The 14,687-nt window shown below is 39.0% G+C and overlaps 2 protein-coding genes across 2 annotated transcripts in view; one reads left to right on the forward strand and one right to left on the reverse strand.

The window, feature by feature from the left end:
• Positions 1-657: 657 nt before the first annotated feature.
• Positions 658-14,687, reverse strand: part of LOC143452329 (uncharacterized) — a 30,873-nt gene continuing 16,843 nt past the window's right edge. The window contains exons 13-28 of the mRNA XM_076953253.1: positions 14,098-14,268; positions 13,889-14,000; positions 5,416-5,501; positions 4,873-4,998; positions 4,536-4,658; positions 4,367-4,461; positions 4,101-4,271; positions 3,538-3,785; positions 3,198-3,298; positions 2,941-3,117; positions 2,764-2,851; positions 2,571-2,705; positions 2,339-2,392; positions 2,126-2,239; positions 1,967-2,061; positions 658-1,410 (exon numbers count right to left, since the gene is read on the reverse strand). Of these exons, the coding sequence (XP_076809368.1) occupies positions 1,303-1,410; positions 1,967-2,061; positions 2,126-2,239; positions 2,339-2,392; positions 2,571-2,705; positions 2,764-2,851; positions 2,941-3,117; positions 3,198-3,298; positions 3,538-3,785; positions 4,101-4,271; positions 4,367-4,461; positions 4,536-4,658; positions 4,873-4,998; positions 5,416-5,501; positions 13,889-14,000; positions 14,098-14,268 (2,004 nt within the window). The 3' untranslated portion in view covers positions 658-1,302. The remainder of the gene's footprint in view (positions 1,411-1,966; positions 2,062-2,125; positions 2,240-2,338; positions 2,393-2,570; positions 2,706-2,763; positions 2,852-2,940; positions 3,118-3,197; positions 3,299-3,537; positions 3,786-4,100; positions 4,272-4,366; positions 4,462-4,535; positions 4,659-4,872; positions 4,999-5,415; positions 5,502-13,888; positions 14,001-14,097; positions 14,269-14,687) is intronic.
• On the forward strand, positions 7,686-9,398 carry LOC143452335 (uncharacterized). Its single transcript, XM_076953264.1, has one exon. It carries the CDS (start codon positions 8,020-8,022, stop codon positions 9,388-9,390), a length of 1,371 nt encoding a protein of 456 aa, XP_076809379.1. The 5' UTR covers positions 7,686-8,019; the 3' UTR covers positions 9,391-9,398.

Consider the following 14,687-nt stretch of genomic DNA (forward strand, 5'->3'; position numbering starts at 1 on the left):
TAGATCTAAAAAGCAATTTTAGCTACTTTCATGCTAAAATTTTAGCATAATTCTGCACGCGACCTGGGACATTGAAGCACGCAAACTGCTAGGGTAACTCCCAGGCTAGAAAACAACTCCAACCATGCTGCATTCTGATTGGTCTAAACATATTTTTTAAAGTCCTTTGTAAGGCGCCCAACAAAATTTATAGAGATCTTAGTTTTAGGTCTTTGACACCCCCTTAATCTGCTGCAGCAATTACCACCTTAAAAGACAGCAATTACCAACTTTTTTGATCCCCCAGGGCATTTTGTTCATTTGTATTTTATAGTGACAGTTGTAACTCTTCTTTTCACTCCTTGACGTAATCCCACTTACGACTTAATGACGTTATCGTATAACGGTTTAGGTTGCCTAGTCGTATTTGAGGTAAATATGATGTCACTATGATTTATTACGACAAGCAATGTCCACAAATCGTCACATTAGATAACTGTCTCCGATTTAACTATCGTCTTTATCGACTGATGAGTCTCTCTCTTCTGACCATGAAATTTGATTGCTCCGTTTACATCAATATGAAAACTGAATTTAACGCACACTTACTTATGTATTAGATTGCCTGCAAAGAAATGAACTCCACAGAAGCAAACAGAATACATATTTATTTACAGCTTTTAATCGCCCGATAATATAGTCGAAGTAATCACGTTTGCCTTGAATGCACTCGGTTCAATTCAATCCATTATTTTTTACGATCTTGTTTGTGTAGTTTTTTGCTGTAGTGTACGCGAAAACATAAAAAAGCGGTAGTGCTGATTAGAGTACACACTTACCCCTTACCATGCCCTTCCATTGAAGTAAAACAGGAATTTACGAACAATTTGTATTGATTCCACTATATCGACACTTTTCCTTCATCCCCTTGAGGTGTCGATATAGGCGAATTCTGCTGTATTATGCATTGGTTCAAACATCAGCCCTTTCACACCAGTGCGTTCATACAACTGGCTATTAGGCCCACATTTCAAACTAGTGTGTCAATTTTTTACGTCATACACAATAATGATACAAAATAAACTATTACGTAAAAAATGACCATCTACATCGCATGCATTTTAGCATATTACATTGGCATGCGACCGGTGACATTCGTAAAACGTGGCACATATGTTTCAAGGCAAATGATTTGAATTGGAATATTGAACACGATAAAAATAATAACATGCTGATGCAGAAAATAAAAAAACTTGCATAAAAATATAAATGCTATAGTTGATAGGAATGAGAAAGTACAAGAAATATGCTGGTCGGAACTTCTCAGTAATCACAACCAGGGAAGAAGTAGAGAGATTTATCAAGATGTGATACCACTACCGGCAGCTGCCTTGATAACTGTGGCGTCCGGCGGCCCATCGCTCTAGTCACCTGGAAAATAAACTTCATGAATATTTATTTCATAAACTTATTATGACAAGAAAAGTGAAATGCTTTAAGAAGCCGTCCAACAGGAAAAACTAAGATCTTTATGATTTTGTTGGACTCCTGGGCGGTATGGTTGGTGTATTATTTTGACCTGGGAATTACCCTAGCAGTTGGCATGCTTGAATGTCCTAGGTCGCTTGCAGGTTTAGGTTAAAAGTTGCCATGAAAGTAGCTAAAATTGCTTTTTGGGCCAAAAATTCTCGTGTCAATTTTGCGCCTCTGTTAAAAAAGTTTGAATCATGGTTTTTTGATGGCATTTTATGGAATGGTTTTAGTCCAAAGCATACTAAATTGACACGCAAAATTTCAGAGAGCCCCATGGAGGAATTTTTGAGTAATGAGTTTTTTAGTAAATTCACTGTGTTATAAAACAAACAAGAATCTTATGGCATTTTTGGGTGTTTGACGGCTCCTTAAGTGTAGGCAATTAGCTTTGAAATTAAAGTATTTTTAAGCTCCACTCAAGCAATAAGAGGAAACTTTGGGCTGTATCATTTACCTTTGTCATCAGGTCCAGGAAATGATCATCTTTCGCATTTCTGGAAAACACGTTTACAACCGCAAAAAAGAATCTTCCAAATGAGCTGACATAACCTAGAAATGTTAAGTTTGTTAAAACAAATAAAACTTTGTGGTTGGTGATTAAAAGTTTCACGACCTTCCAGGGTTGATTGTACGGTTGCTATGTGGAGTGATCTTGGAATGTTGTTTGAGTTGTCAGGATGATGTCTCTCGTATTTCTCCAATAAACGTTCGATTTCTTGCTCCAGGTCTAATACAAAGTAAGTTGGGCTTAAATGAGGATTCGAAAATCATGAAACAATTGATGAAGCTGATACGCAACTGGTTTATCAAACATTCATGTCTGTACCTGAATGAGGTGGTGTTGGTAGCGTCGCTGGTCTCACACCTATGTCTATGACACCTACAATTAATGAAAGGGTTATTACACAATTTCCAAAGTAACCAAAGTAACTTCGCCTTTGGAGTTTTATGTTTAAATGCAAAGAACTTTAAAGTAAACAGCAGCAGACATGATGCCAAGTTGAGACGAAACTTGAGAAGAATTCGTTTTTTTTTTCAAAACAATTAAGTTTCTGTACCTCCTCTGCAGCAGTGGAAGAACAGCAACTTAGGCTTTTCCAATAATGATGGGTTATTAGGAGTGAAATTGTTAACTACCTCTGAGATGGTTAAATAATCCCCGTCTGTCCCATACACCACATCTTGACCTGAAACTGAATGTAAGATTATATAAATGCAGTAAAAATTAAAAGTAGAAAACATGCTACTTACTGTGGCCACCATGACTGATAATAAACAGAACACAAAAATCAGTGTGTTGGTCATCTCTGGAAAAGTTGGTTATAGTTTGCCGCATTTCCTGTGTAAAAAAATTCCAAGTTAATTCATCCTTGAAAACTGTATATGTATTTTTTGAACCGCTTTGAAAACACGTTTCCTAATCCTTACGCCAGCTTTTAAGTTTGGTCGGACATTCACTTCACAACCGAGTCCTTGAAATAATTGTCTGAGCAAGTCCAACGTCGGTTCAATTTGTCTTAAATCAGCTTCTGTGGGCCATGTTGGAAATCTTGTGTTGTACAAGAACAGGACATGTGCTTTTGGTTTTTGTACAACCTTGTAGATCTGAAAATAGTAATGACAGCATTATCCTACATAAAATTACTAATACATAAGAACTTGTCTTCAAACCAGCTGTTGTTTACGTTATCTTTGTCCAAATGATGCTCGTAGGCATCTTGTGAAGCAGAATCTACCGTCACTTGGTTGCCATTAAAATCACATTCATCTGGTGATGCTGTTGTTTCTGTGAAATAAATTCTGTGAAATATACCACTGGGGCATGCGCACAAAGTCGCCCAGTTTCAATGTTCTATCTTTAAAACTAAAGAAATAATCACACAGTGAAAGTACGATTGGGGTCAATTTGACCCTATGGTAGACGGAAGGTTAAGTTATATTATTTAACACTTTATTCTGTGCATGATAAAATTGGGAGATCACTATCCAGTAAAAATTGTGCTGTAAATGTGAAATAAACTTAACCTGTAGCAGACAACGAAGCTAAACTGATGTTGCCTTCATGAAGTTTGATGCCGGTGTTTTCAGCAACGATCTCAAAATCAAATGAAGAATCCTCCTCCAAAATCATGGAATAATCTGCTCGACGAATTGAAAATTGACGCCTGACCTTGGTTGGACGACGAAAGAGCTCTGAGCTGTCTATGACGGACTCTCGGTGATCGAAGACAATGTTGTCACTTTTTAGTTTCAAGATCAAGTTTTGGTCTGATCTAAGTCACAATTATAGTGTAACGTAAGTCTTGCTATTATAAACTGTTAAAGAAACCATGACGATGAAGCGTAAATGTAATAACCATTCTCTATCGATTTCCTGTTTTCCTAAATACGAGTAACTGCGTTTTAATTGTTTCTTATATCTTTATACATATATATGTATATATTATATACATACATTATTATATTACAGTACAGTACATCATTATTTCCATTGTTTTACTGTGTTTTAATTGATGCATATGGCAGTGATTGATGCAGTGATATACACAATATAAACAGGCGAGAACGATGCACGGCGTTGTATTTACCTGACTTCACATATAAAGCATCTCTGGCCCCTGTTCTCTGCTGTGTTCTGACCCATATAACTTAAAATCCACCAATTAATGTGAGGATTTCTTGAGTTTTTATGAACCATGCTACATTTAAACAGCAGCCGTTTACTGCTGAAGTCACCACGATTGCCCACAAAGTCTTTTCTGCAAATCAGACAACAAAAGTTTTATCATAAATATGCATTAAATTTTACGGCTCTAAAAATTTCCAAAGTCATCCGCTTGCTAAAAGTATTTACCCGCAAAATGACATGGTTTCAAACGACAGAGAGTATTTGTTGTGATGGGGCACATTCCCTAATGGACTCCAATCCTTACCGTCATGAGTTCGAGGCTGTGAGAAATACACGGACAGATAAAATACCTCAAGTAAACGATTGAAAATTGGGAAATTTTTAATGTACTCACAGTCACAAGCACATCAGACTTGTCTGGCAAGTAGCAGGTCGGCAAAGTTATGGTGACAGCTTTTTCAAACTTGTAACTTGGTGAACATTTCAGAGTAGGAGTTAATTTCATCTTGTCTGTATTCTATAAAACAGAATTCATATCACCTAACGAGATGCTAATACAGCAAAATACTGAAAACGTGAGAAAATAACTTTAAATCCAGTTCAATGAGAGGTCTCTCTAGTACGAAACTTCAGAACGTATTGAAGTTAGACAATGATGACAAAAAGCTACTAAGTACATATAATATTTATTCAGTGTTCAATGCTTCATGGCAAAACTTTCATTTCCTCACCTCTTCTTCGTCGTCGTCGTCATAGATCAGAGTGAAAACAAAGAACATGTTTTCCTTCATTGCACCTTCAGGTACCTCAATCACACAACCATCAAACTCAACCCGACCTCCACTGCTTCCAATTATCTGCATTTTTTACAACAGGTAATTGCTAGAAAAATTTCAATACTCGGAAACAGAATAACGACCATTGTATGTAAGATATCACAATCTTTATCCACAGACTGAGGAGGAAAGTCTTTGCACAACTTGAAGAAAATTCCTCATCGCTCAAGCCCCAGTTGTCAAGTTTGTTTTTTTCTGTCGTATATTTTTATTTGGGTTTTTGATTTTTTTTTATAGTATTGTATTTAGAACGGTCCACCCGGACTACTGAACAAGAGCAAACATTCTTCCCAAAGACCTATTGCCAAATACCTTGCCCAAAGACCAATGACAGAGGCACTGGGAATCAAACCTGAGGCACATTTCTACAACCCATTGCAGCCATCAAGCTGCTACGCCACCGAGTCAACAAATATCAAAGCAAATAACATAACTTACGGCAGTAGTTTGGACTGGAATATACTCCAGTGGTTCATCAAAGCTGTCACTTGCATCACTTCTGCCCAACTTGTTTACAGATACTTCTAAGATAAAAATCAAAGTAAAAGATATACCTTGGAAGAATGTTATCTTCACGTTATCAGCTTTGTTTACAAATCAGAAGCAATACAATATGGGAGATTAAACTATAGAGAAAACAGCCAGTTAAATTGTAAATATATTGCAATCCATGATATGGTATGATAATGTCTGCTCTCGGACTGAGGAAAGTCTTTGCTCGACTTAAAACCAGCAATAATTCCTGATCGCTCGAGCCCGCTTATCGAGCTAGCCTCTGTACAAGTGCTAATTGTCATACATTTTTTATTTTGGATTTTTGATTCTTTATATCGTATTGCCTCAATTTAGAAATGTCCACAATGTCCATTGATCAGGAACAAGTGTTTTTAATGTCTTGTTCAAGGGCATTACAACAGTATAGCGCGACAGTATCGAGCAGGTAACCCATATTTGTTGTGTTCGAGTGTGCGATTTCATATTGTTGTGTAGATATTATATTATAATAGAAATTCATATTTGTTGTGTTGTGTTCGACATTTACAGTGCTCGAACCACTCAGCTACCGAGCCATAAACCAAAACCAAAGCCAAACCAAAAACTCTATTAAGACAAGTTGTAATTCCAAGGGAGCTAGCCAATCAACAACCTGTGATAGCAATTCCAGTTATCAAAATTGCGGCTTTCATTACCTGCAGATGAAAATTTACTGCTGGTTGTTGAAAAATAACTAGTAATTGGTCCGACTGTACTAGACAAAGTGTCATTTGGGTCTATTGAATGAAAAGTAAAACAAACCAAAGTTAAAACAAAGTTTAATCTGTACACTTAGGCCAACAACAAAACGCTAGCTTTTTTTGATAAACTAAGGAAAAAGTCACAGGAAATTTTATCATGGGATATTCACAAAAATAATTCCGAAATGGTAACTTTTAAAAATTGCTTAGAAATTACCAGACAGCTACTGTTGCAAAAATTGGGTAAGTTAGATTGGGCTCTTTTTGTAAGATAAAGTTAAGTTAGTTACTTAGTTGTAAGTAAAGTTGCCTAAAGACAGTTGGTCTTGAAAAATGAAAGAAGTAATTAGTACTTGTAATAATACTTTTGGTATAATAAATAATTACAGTAGAATTCGCCTATAGTGACACCTAAAGGGACCGCGGAAAAAGTGTCACTATATCCGAAGTGTCACTATAGACGAAGTCAAGGTAAAATGGCCGCAGATGACTACAGTAGAACTCGCATATAACGGACCAGTCGGGACCAGCGAAATTCGTCCGTTATATGCGATATCCGCTATATACGAGGTATTTTACATTGTTTTTCTCAAAGGGGCTGGAGATATAGTCCGTTGTATAGGGTTATTCGTGATACACGTGTCCATTATATGCAAGTTCTACTGTACATAGCGATTGTTGAATCAGCTACTTCAGTATGGTACAATACACAACTATACAATAGGCTACTGTCAGAATATACTGTGTACAAACCCAAACAAGTAAACAAACAAAACAAGCCGTTTATTACAATCAACACATCAAATAAAGTTACTTTTTGAAAAAATCCGAAATTGTTGTTTGCTTAGATTTGATAGACATTTCTCAGTCGATACGCTCAGTCAATACGCTCTTCTCTTTAGTCTTAGTGGCTTTGTACAAAGTTAGAAATTTGTGCTAGATCGACAAGCTATGCAATGACAATCAACCTGGCTTATGCAGAGAGAACTGAGATCACAACTCACAAGAACAAAAGCCTGGAACTAGCCTAGCAGCCACAGTAGCCTACGCTTTTATTACATCACAATTATGAAGCCTGCTCATAAACCTTTTCCATCATCTTGCTTGCGCATGGATAAAGTATCACAAACTTACTGTAACGTACAAATTAACATGTTGTTCCTCCAAATTATATGATTTGTGATAAGGACTTATATGAACTAAAATTCCAATTGCCTCGGTAATCAAAATTCCGGACAACTTGATGATTGTGTGTTTGGCCTCGTGTTCTTGTCGTAAATTGCTGTAATTATAGTCGAGGCCGTGTTGTGAGGCCCAGTATTGTGTTAGCCTAACCATGAGGGTTGCATGCAGTACGTTGAGTAGTTGTCAGTGAACATGTTGTGATTCGTAAACTGATTAACCATGTGATTGAGACCTATTTTATTGTTATCTACGACTAGGCTACATTGTAGGTACTGTACTTTCAGATGCTAAGTAACCACCTGGGTTCAGTATTTTGTAGAAATCACATGTACGTTACCATATACTATATCGTTACAACTGGTCAATATAACAGCTGCAAGATTACGTGTGCATTTCTATTTGAATAAGGTGGAATTCAGGCCTTGTTGGCCCAATCAACTATAGGTGATCGGCTTCTGTAAATTTGCCGGTTACATAATTTCTACAAAGGAACCCTTGCGGGTTTTACACAATTTCTACGAGAGCCCGGGTTGGGCGTGTACGTATATTTCGGGTTGAAATCTTTACTGGCGTGGGCATTGTGTCCTCCCGTGCTGTGCACCTGTTGAGGTAACGCGTGACTATGAACAATATCACTGGAGTTGAAGATGTGCCAGGGGTAAGGCAGGAGCCACAATCTGATGATATGGAAGGCTACCTCAGTGAGCAGCTGATATCACTTAAGCAAAGGAGGAGCGGACTGATGGGTGCAGTCACCAAATTACAGAAGAAGCTAAACGCACTGATTGCCAACCCGGCAGCAACACACCCAATGGTGGCCGAGGTAAAGGATAAATTGGATGAAAGACTGGCAACATGTCTACGAACCTGCCAGGACTACCTCCATAAAATCCCAGAGAATGATAAACATGATCAGCAGCGCACCGAGGCAAGTGAAAAACTACACCAAATGAAGGAAAGGCAGCGGGAAGCGAATGAGGAGTATACGGTATACACTCGGCAGTACAACGTGGACGCTTCAACTCGGCGTTCTTCGGTGTCGGCTCGGTCTTCCAGGGCTAGCACCTGCTCAAGCACCAGAAGGAAGAGACTGCTACAGGCTCAAATTGAGGCAGAAGAAGCAAGATTGGAGGCGCAGCTGGTGTTTGAGCAGGATATGGTTGAAGCCAAGGCCGAAGAAGAAAGACTTGAGGCTGAAGCAAAGGCCGAAGCCAAAAGACTTGAGGTCGAAGCCAAAAGACTCGCGGCCGAGGTCGAAGCCAAAAGACTCGCGGCCGAGGTCGAAGCCAAAAGACTCGAGGCCGAGGTCGAAGCCAAAAGACTCGAGGCCGAGGTCGAAGCCAAAAGACTCGAGGCCGAGGTCGAAGCCAAAAGACTCGAGGCCGAGGTCGAAGCCAAAAGACTCGAGGCGGAAGCAAAGGCCGAAGCCAAAAGACTTGAGGCAAAACAAAGGATCCAGAAGAAACGAATCAGCTTGAAAATCGCAATGTCTCGGGCTGAGGCAAGTGTAAAAAGGGCAGCCCTGGAAGCGGAATATGACGACGACCTGCTAAACGCCTCGAGTGTGGGAAGTTCAAGATCCAATACTGGAGCAGATAAGTTTGCAGATGTTACAGCAATACTGGCGAAGCCTAGCACGTCGTACGGAAACCCATTTCAAGTTACTCCAAATGAACTGACGATACATCAAGTCCCCCATGCAGAAGAAACACCAAGAGCAGATGAAGCAGGCAGGATATCACGTTTAAGACCAACTGCCAACGCCTTTACTCCCACAGGATACAACGAACCAGATAAGGGAAACACCTATGATATGCATTCCTGGAGGAAGGATATACCTGTGGCACCAACAAAGATAGCCGCAGGCCAAAATAAACTGCATGCTCGTTCCAGACCACTTGACGTGTTCCAGGACGGGCCCATATCTCAGTCTGCACCATCGGACCATCAACGTGACATGATGATGTTGGTTGGCATGATCGAAGAAAATTGATCGATGATGCGAAGATCAACCTTGCCAAGGAGGGAGTTGGAGAAGTTCGAGGGCAACCCCTTGCATTATTTCGTGTTCATAAAAGGTTTCAAGGAGACAATTCAAAGCCACATTGCTGATCCTGCTCAACAGCTACGGTATCTTATTGACATGTGCATCGGAGAAGCACATGAAAGCATTAAGGGATGCATTTGGGTTGACCCGCCTGAAGAAGGTTTGCGTCAGGCCTTTACAGTATTGGAGGATTTGTTTGGTAGGCGCGAAGATGTTGTTGCGGCGCACCTCCAGTCATTGTTTCAAGGGCCACAGCTGAAGGGAGATGAGAAAGATCTCCGTAAACTGTATAATGACATGTCCAATTGCAGGCGAGTGCTTGAAGCATGGGATTATGCTGCTGAGCTTGATAGCTACTCCACATTGAAGCAGATCTTCAAGCGGCTGCCATATAGAATGCAGGAAAGCATTACCCATGAAACAAACAGACAAATAAAGATGGGCAAAAGACCGACCTTTGCTCATCTGCTTGGATTCATTGAAGAGAAGATGCACGCCTGTAACAACATATATGGACGAACCATGGCCAGAGCCAAGGAAGAATAAAAAACCAACCGTGTGCCCAAGACACGGAATCTGAAGACATCTAGGTCGTATACCTCTCAAGCAGCTGTTGAAAGAAGTGACAGGAAGGTGGATAACCTAGAAATCTCCACCAGAAGGTCGAACAAGAATTGCATTGTTTGCCAGGGAGAACATCCCATTTGGAGGTGTGACCAGTTCCAGAAGAAATCTATTCAAGACAGACGCCGTCTTGTTAGAAATAGTGGACTCTGCTTCAACTGTCTTGGAGCAGGGCATCGTAGCACTGATTGTAAAATGACGAAGAAGTGCAAGACGTGCAATAAGTTGCACCACTCATTACTGCATGTGTATATGCAGTCAACATCTGACGGGGAGAAGCCTAAAGAAGAAAAGGATTCTACTGATCCAGTTAAACCGGTGGAATCCTTTGGGATCGACACCAACCATCATGGTGCAAACAACGTTAGACTGAAAGTGGTCCCTGTCAGAGCATGGGGCCACAACATGCGTAAGCCTGTTGAGTGCTATGCATTCCTGGATGAAGGATCAGACACTTCATTCTGCAGCGATCGTCTTTCCAAGCAACTTGGGTTACAAGGACCCAAGGTCCAGTTGCATATCTCATGCATAAACGGTGAGGAGTCACAACAAAGTAAGATGGTTTCACTTAGCATTCAGGGTCTGAGTGGAACGGCTGTCATTGATTTAGAAGAAGTCATGACACTTTCATGCTTGCCCAAACTTAAGGGAAGCATACCTTCCAACAAGGACGTGACACGATATCCTCATCTTGAAGGCCTGCAATTTCCTGCCATACCTACTGGTGGAGTGGAGTTGCTCATTGGGGCCGGTGCAAGGAAAGCACATGTCATTCATGCGGTCAGGGAAGGAGGTGCCAATCAGCCAACAGCAGTCAGAACTGGGTTGGGATGGACACTGGTTGGACCAGAACCTGCAACTGAAGACAGAGCCTTTTGCCAGGTCAACTACGCTCGTTGCGACAATCACATCTTGCATGAGCAAATGCAAAGGATGTTTGATCATGACTTTGTGGAGGATGAAGACTCAGAAGATCTTTATTACTCCGTCGACGATATTCGCGCCATGCATAAACTGAAGTCATCAGTTCAGAAAAAAGATGGACGATACCAGTTGGGACTCCTATGGAAAACCGACAATGTCACCCTGCCATGCAATCGTTTTCTGGCCGTGAAGCGATTGGCATATTTGAAGCGCAAGCTTGAGAAGGACATGAACTTGTTTGATCAATACAAAAAGAAGATCAATGAACTGCTGCAAGCTGGCTATGCAAAGCCAGTTCCAGAAGGTCAGTCTTGCCCTGCAAAGAGAACATGGTACATCCCTCACCACTGCTGTACTGGAGGGAAATTCAGAGTTGTTTATGATTGCGCTGCAAATTACAAGCTACGGCGTTACGCCATGTGGAAGCACTTTCGAAAAAAGAACATTGGTGAGCCACAAACGAGGAATTTGGCCATCAGCGCATTTGCGAGCATACGCAATTACAATGCGAGACATACATTAGCCATTCACAGGACAAAACACCTTTCTATTTGTACATACACATTTTAACTGTGGTAGTTGCCTTACTCTAGCCATTTACATCATTTCCACTGTTGCTTGCATGCTTAGTATTATCTTGCCAGTTTGATACTATTGATTCATATTGCCTGCCACGGATTTACCATGACGGCCGATGTTAATACTGTACCCACATAATTACCTCTTGAATTGTTGATTGGAATGTACTTGAACCTGTCATCGGCTGTGACCATTTGTAGGATGTTTCTCCTTCACTTACTCATATGTAGCTTATTAACCATTGTAGTGTGATCGTGTTTGATCTTTATTAATAAGTGTTGTGAAGACGTGGTGTTATGTCAATGACCTCCTTTTGGGTACCCGTTATGCCTTGCGCGCTGCCGTCGAATTTGTCCGTGTCTTTGAGAATAACTTCATTCCACTGCGTTATTCTGGGGCCGGTATGTAACGTACAAATTAACATGTTGTTCCTCCAAATTATATGATTTGTGATAAGGACTTATATGAACTAAAATTCCAATTGCCTCGGTAATCAAAATTCCGGACAACTTGATGATTGTGTGTTTGGCCTCGTGTTCTTGTCGTAAATTGCTGTAATTATAGTCGAGGCCGTGTTGTGAGGCCCAGTATTGTGTTAGCCTAACCATGAGGGTTGCATGCAGTACGTTGAGTAGTTGTCAGTGAACATGTTGTGATTCGTAAACTGATTAACCATGTGATTGAGACCTATTTTATTGTTATCTACGACTAGGCTACATTGTTGGTACTGTACTTTCAGATGCTAAGTAACCACCTGGGTTCAGTATTTTGTAGAAATCACATGTACGTTACCATATACTATATCGTTACAACTGGTCAATATAACAGCTGCAAGATTACGTGTGCATTTCTATTTGAATAAGGTGGAATTCAGGCCTTGTTGGCCCAATCAACTATAGGTGATCGGCTTCTGTAAATTTGCCGGTTACAGTTACTTCACTTACTTACTAATGCATCACAAACTTACTGCATCACAAACTAATGAGTGTCCTTATACGGAAATTTTTGAGCCCAAGCGATAGAAATGTGGTGTCACTGTAAGCAAAGTGTTCTTATACACGAAGTCACTATAGGCAAAGTCATTTCTATGCAAAACATATGGTTTGCAAACGGGACTTTGCAACAGGTGTCACTATAGGCGAAGTGTCACTATAGCCAAAGTCACTATAGGCGAATTATACTGTATTAATTTTTAATAAAATAACATAATAATAATAGTACATTATATGAGATTGGTGTCATCACTTAAAAAGTTTTTTGTGTTGAAATGTTTTCATCGCATTGTTTATCATCCATTCAGCAAATTTTTATACATCATTATTCATCTAAACTCTTAAGGAGAGGTGGAAAACCTATGACCTGCCAAATAATATGGTACAGCTCGCACAGAGTTTCTGTAAAGCTTAATACAATGCTCAAAATATGTATTTTTGAGGACTATCAAAATCGAGCCAGTTTAATAAAAAAAAATAGTTAAAATATTACTTTAGATAATATCACTAACAATCACAGTTTGATTAAAGTTCGATTTTCAAGGTAACATAAACAAAATATCAAACCAACGTATTATTTTATACATTAACTTTTTTAATGGAATTTTTCATTAATCCTATTATGCTTACTATTTTAAATCAAATTTTCAAACGTGTTGTGCACTTTAATGTCAATGTGGGATATGATATAAGAAAGATGCAATATTTGTTACATCATATACAAAGACCAACTACAAAATAACGAGAACTGCCAATACAAAAAAGATGTTTACAGTACCAAATCAAATTACTTTTCACAACAATAGCAGATATTTAAAATTAGAAAAATTGACTATGGTAGTTTGGTAAAAACTAAAAGTTGTGAGCGTAACTGCTTGAGTCACAAGTTTACTCTTTTTCCTTTCTAAGTAAAAAATTTTGCATCATTGTTTTCTTGTCGTTCAAACTTAGGGGTCAAAGGTTTTATCTCAAAAAGTAAAGGTTGTAGCTCATTTTCATGTGGATAAATAGAAAGCCCACCTCCGAAAACATGAAATAGATCAAAAAATTATCCAAAAACAAAGAGCAGATCCTGAGATATTACAGTTTGTTTGTTGCTTAATCCTTTGAAGCCACCTAGTGGTCAAAAAAGTTTTTGTCTATAATTCAAAAACCGCTGATCTAATTTTTGTCCATTTTTCACAATTCATCTTAGAAAATTAATTAGAATAGCCTATTAGGCTTGATTAGAATAGGCCTATTGGAAGCTTCCAATCAATGTTCATATTATAATGGAATGACTCTTTTTCCAAAAAAATCAGTCAAAAACCTTCATACATTATTACCTTTGCCAAAAACTTTTGGGGGGACGCTTTTATCATTGGTAAATAGATCAGGTATATTGCAAACGTCGCCCCGTGGGTGTAGTGTGACGTCACCAAGATAAACTTTTAACTCCTACAAATTAAAAATTTTGTTAACAATCAAATTTCTCTGCAAATTTTTTCTGTGCAAAGTTCAATTTGACACAAACATGACAAGATATAAAAAATACCAAGTCATGAAGCTGGTCAAGGGCGAGTTGAATTTTTTGTTTCTCGCTCGAATTTGCGAATCTTCCATCTTCGAAGCAACCAGCCATCCACAGATATTCTTCAATTTTAGCGAAAAATTCTGGTCCTGGAATGTCTTTGATTATGTTGTAACTGATGTACAACTCTTTTACCTGTAGATGAAATGTTTGTAAACTACAACCTGGTGTATTGGTGAAGCTAATATATTACTACATACAAGTTAATATTACCATTAAGTGGTTAATAACTAACCAGCTCCATGTGGTCAGATTTAGGCCTAGCCCACTGGTCCGACACAAATTCATGGTTTTTGAATTAAATAGAAATAATTTTGAGCGACCAATTAAAACCGGTATCGAGTATTAGTTGTAGAAACAAATCCTGATAATAAATTTGCAAAAATATTTTCAGTTTTAATAAAATTGAAACTTTTCTGTTGACCCAAAATTAACCTGTACATGCCAGGCTAAAACTGATCCAACAAAATTTTGTCATTTTTCATTAAAAAGAAGGAATTTTAAGCGACCAAGTTTATCGCAGATTCCACATTCCTTGTAGATTCAAGTAATCA

The sequence above is a fragment of the Clavelina lepadiformis genome, chromosome 4, assembly GCF_947623445.1.
Source record: "Clavelina lepadiformis chromosome 4, kaClaLepa1.1, whole genome shotgun sequence".
Classification (NCBI taxonomy): Eukaryota; Metazoa; Chordata; class Ascidiacea; order Aplousobranchia; family Clavelinidae; genus Clavelina; species Clavelina lepadiformis.

What these genes read in the sequence shown, in the direction of transcription:
- LOC143452335 (XM_076953264.1), top strand. Translation starts at nt 8,020, where the DNA reads ATGAACAATATCACTGGAGTTGAAGATGTGCCAGGGGTAAGGCAGGAG.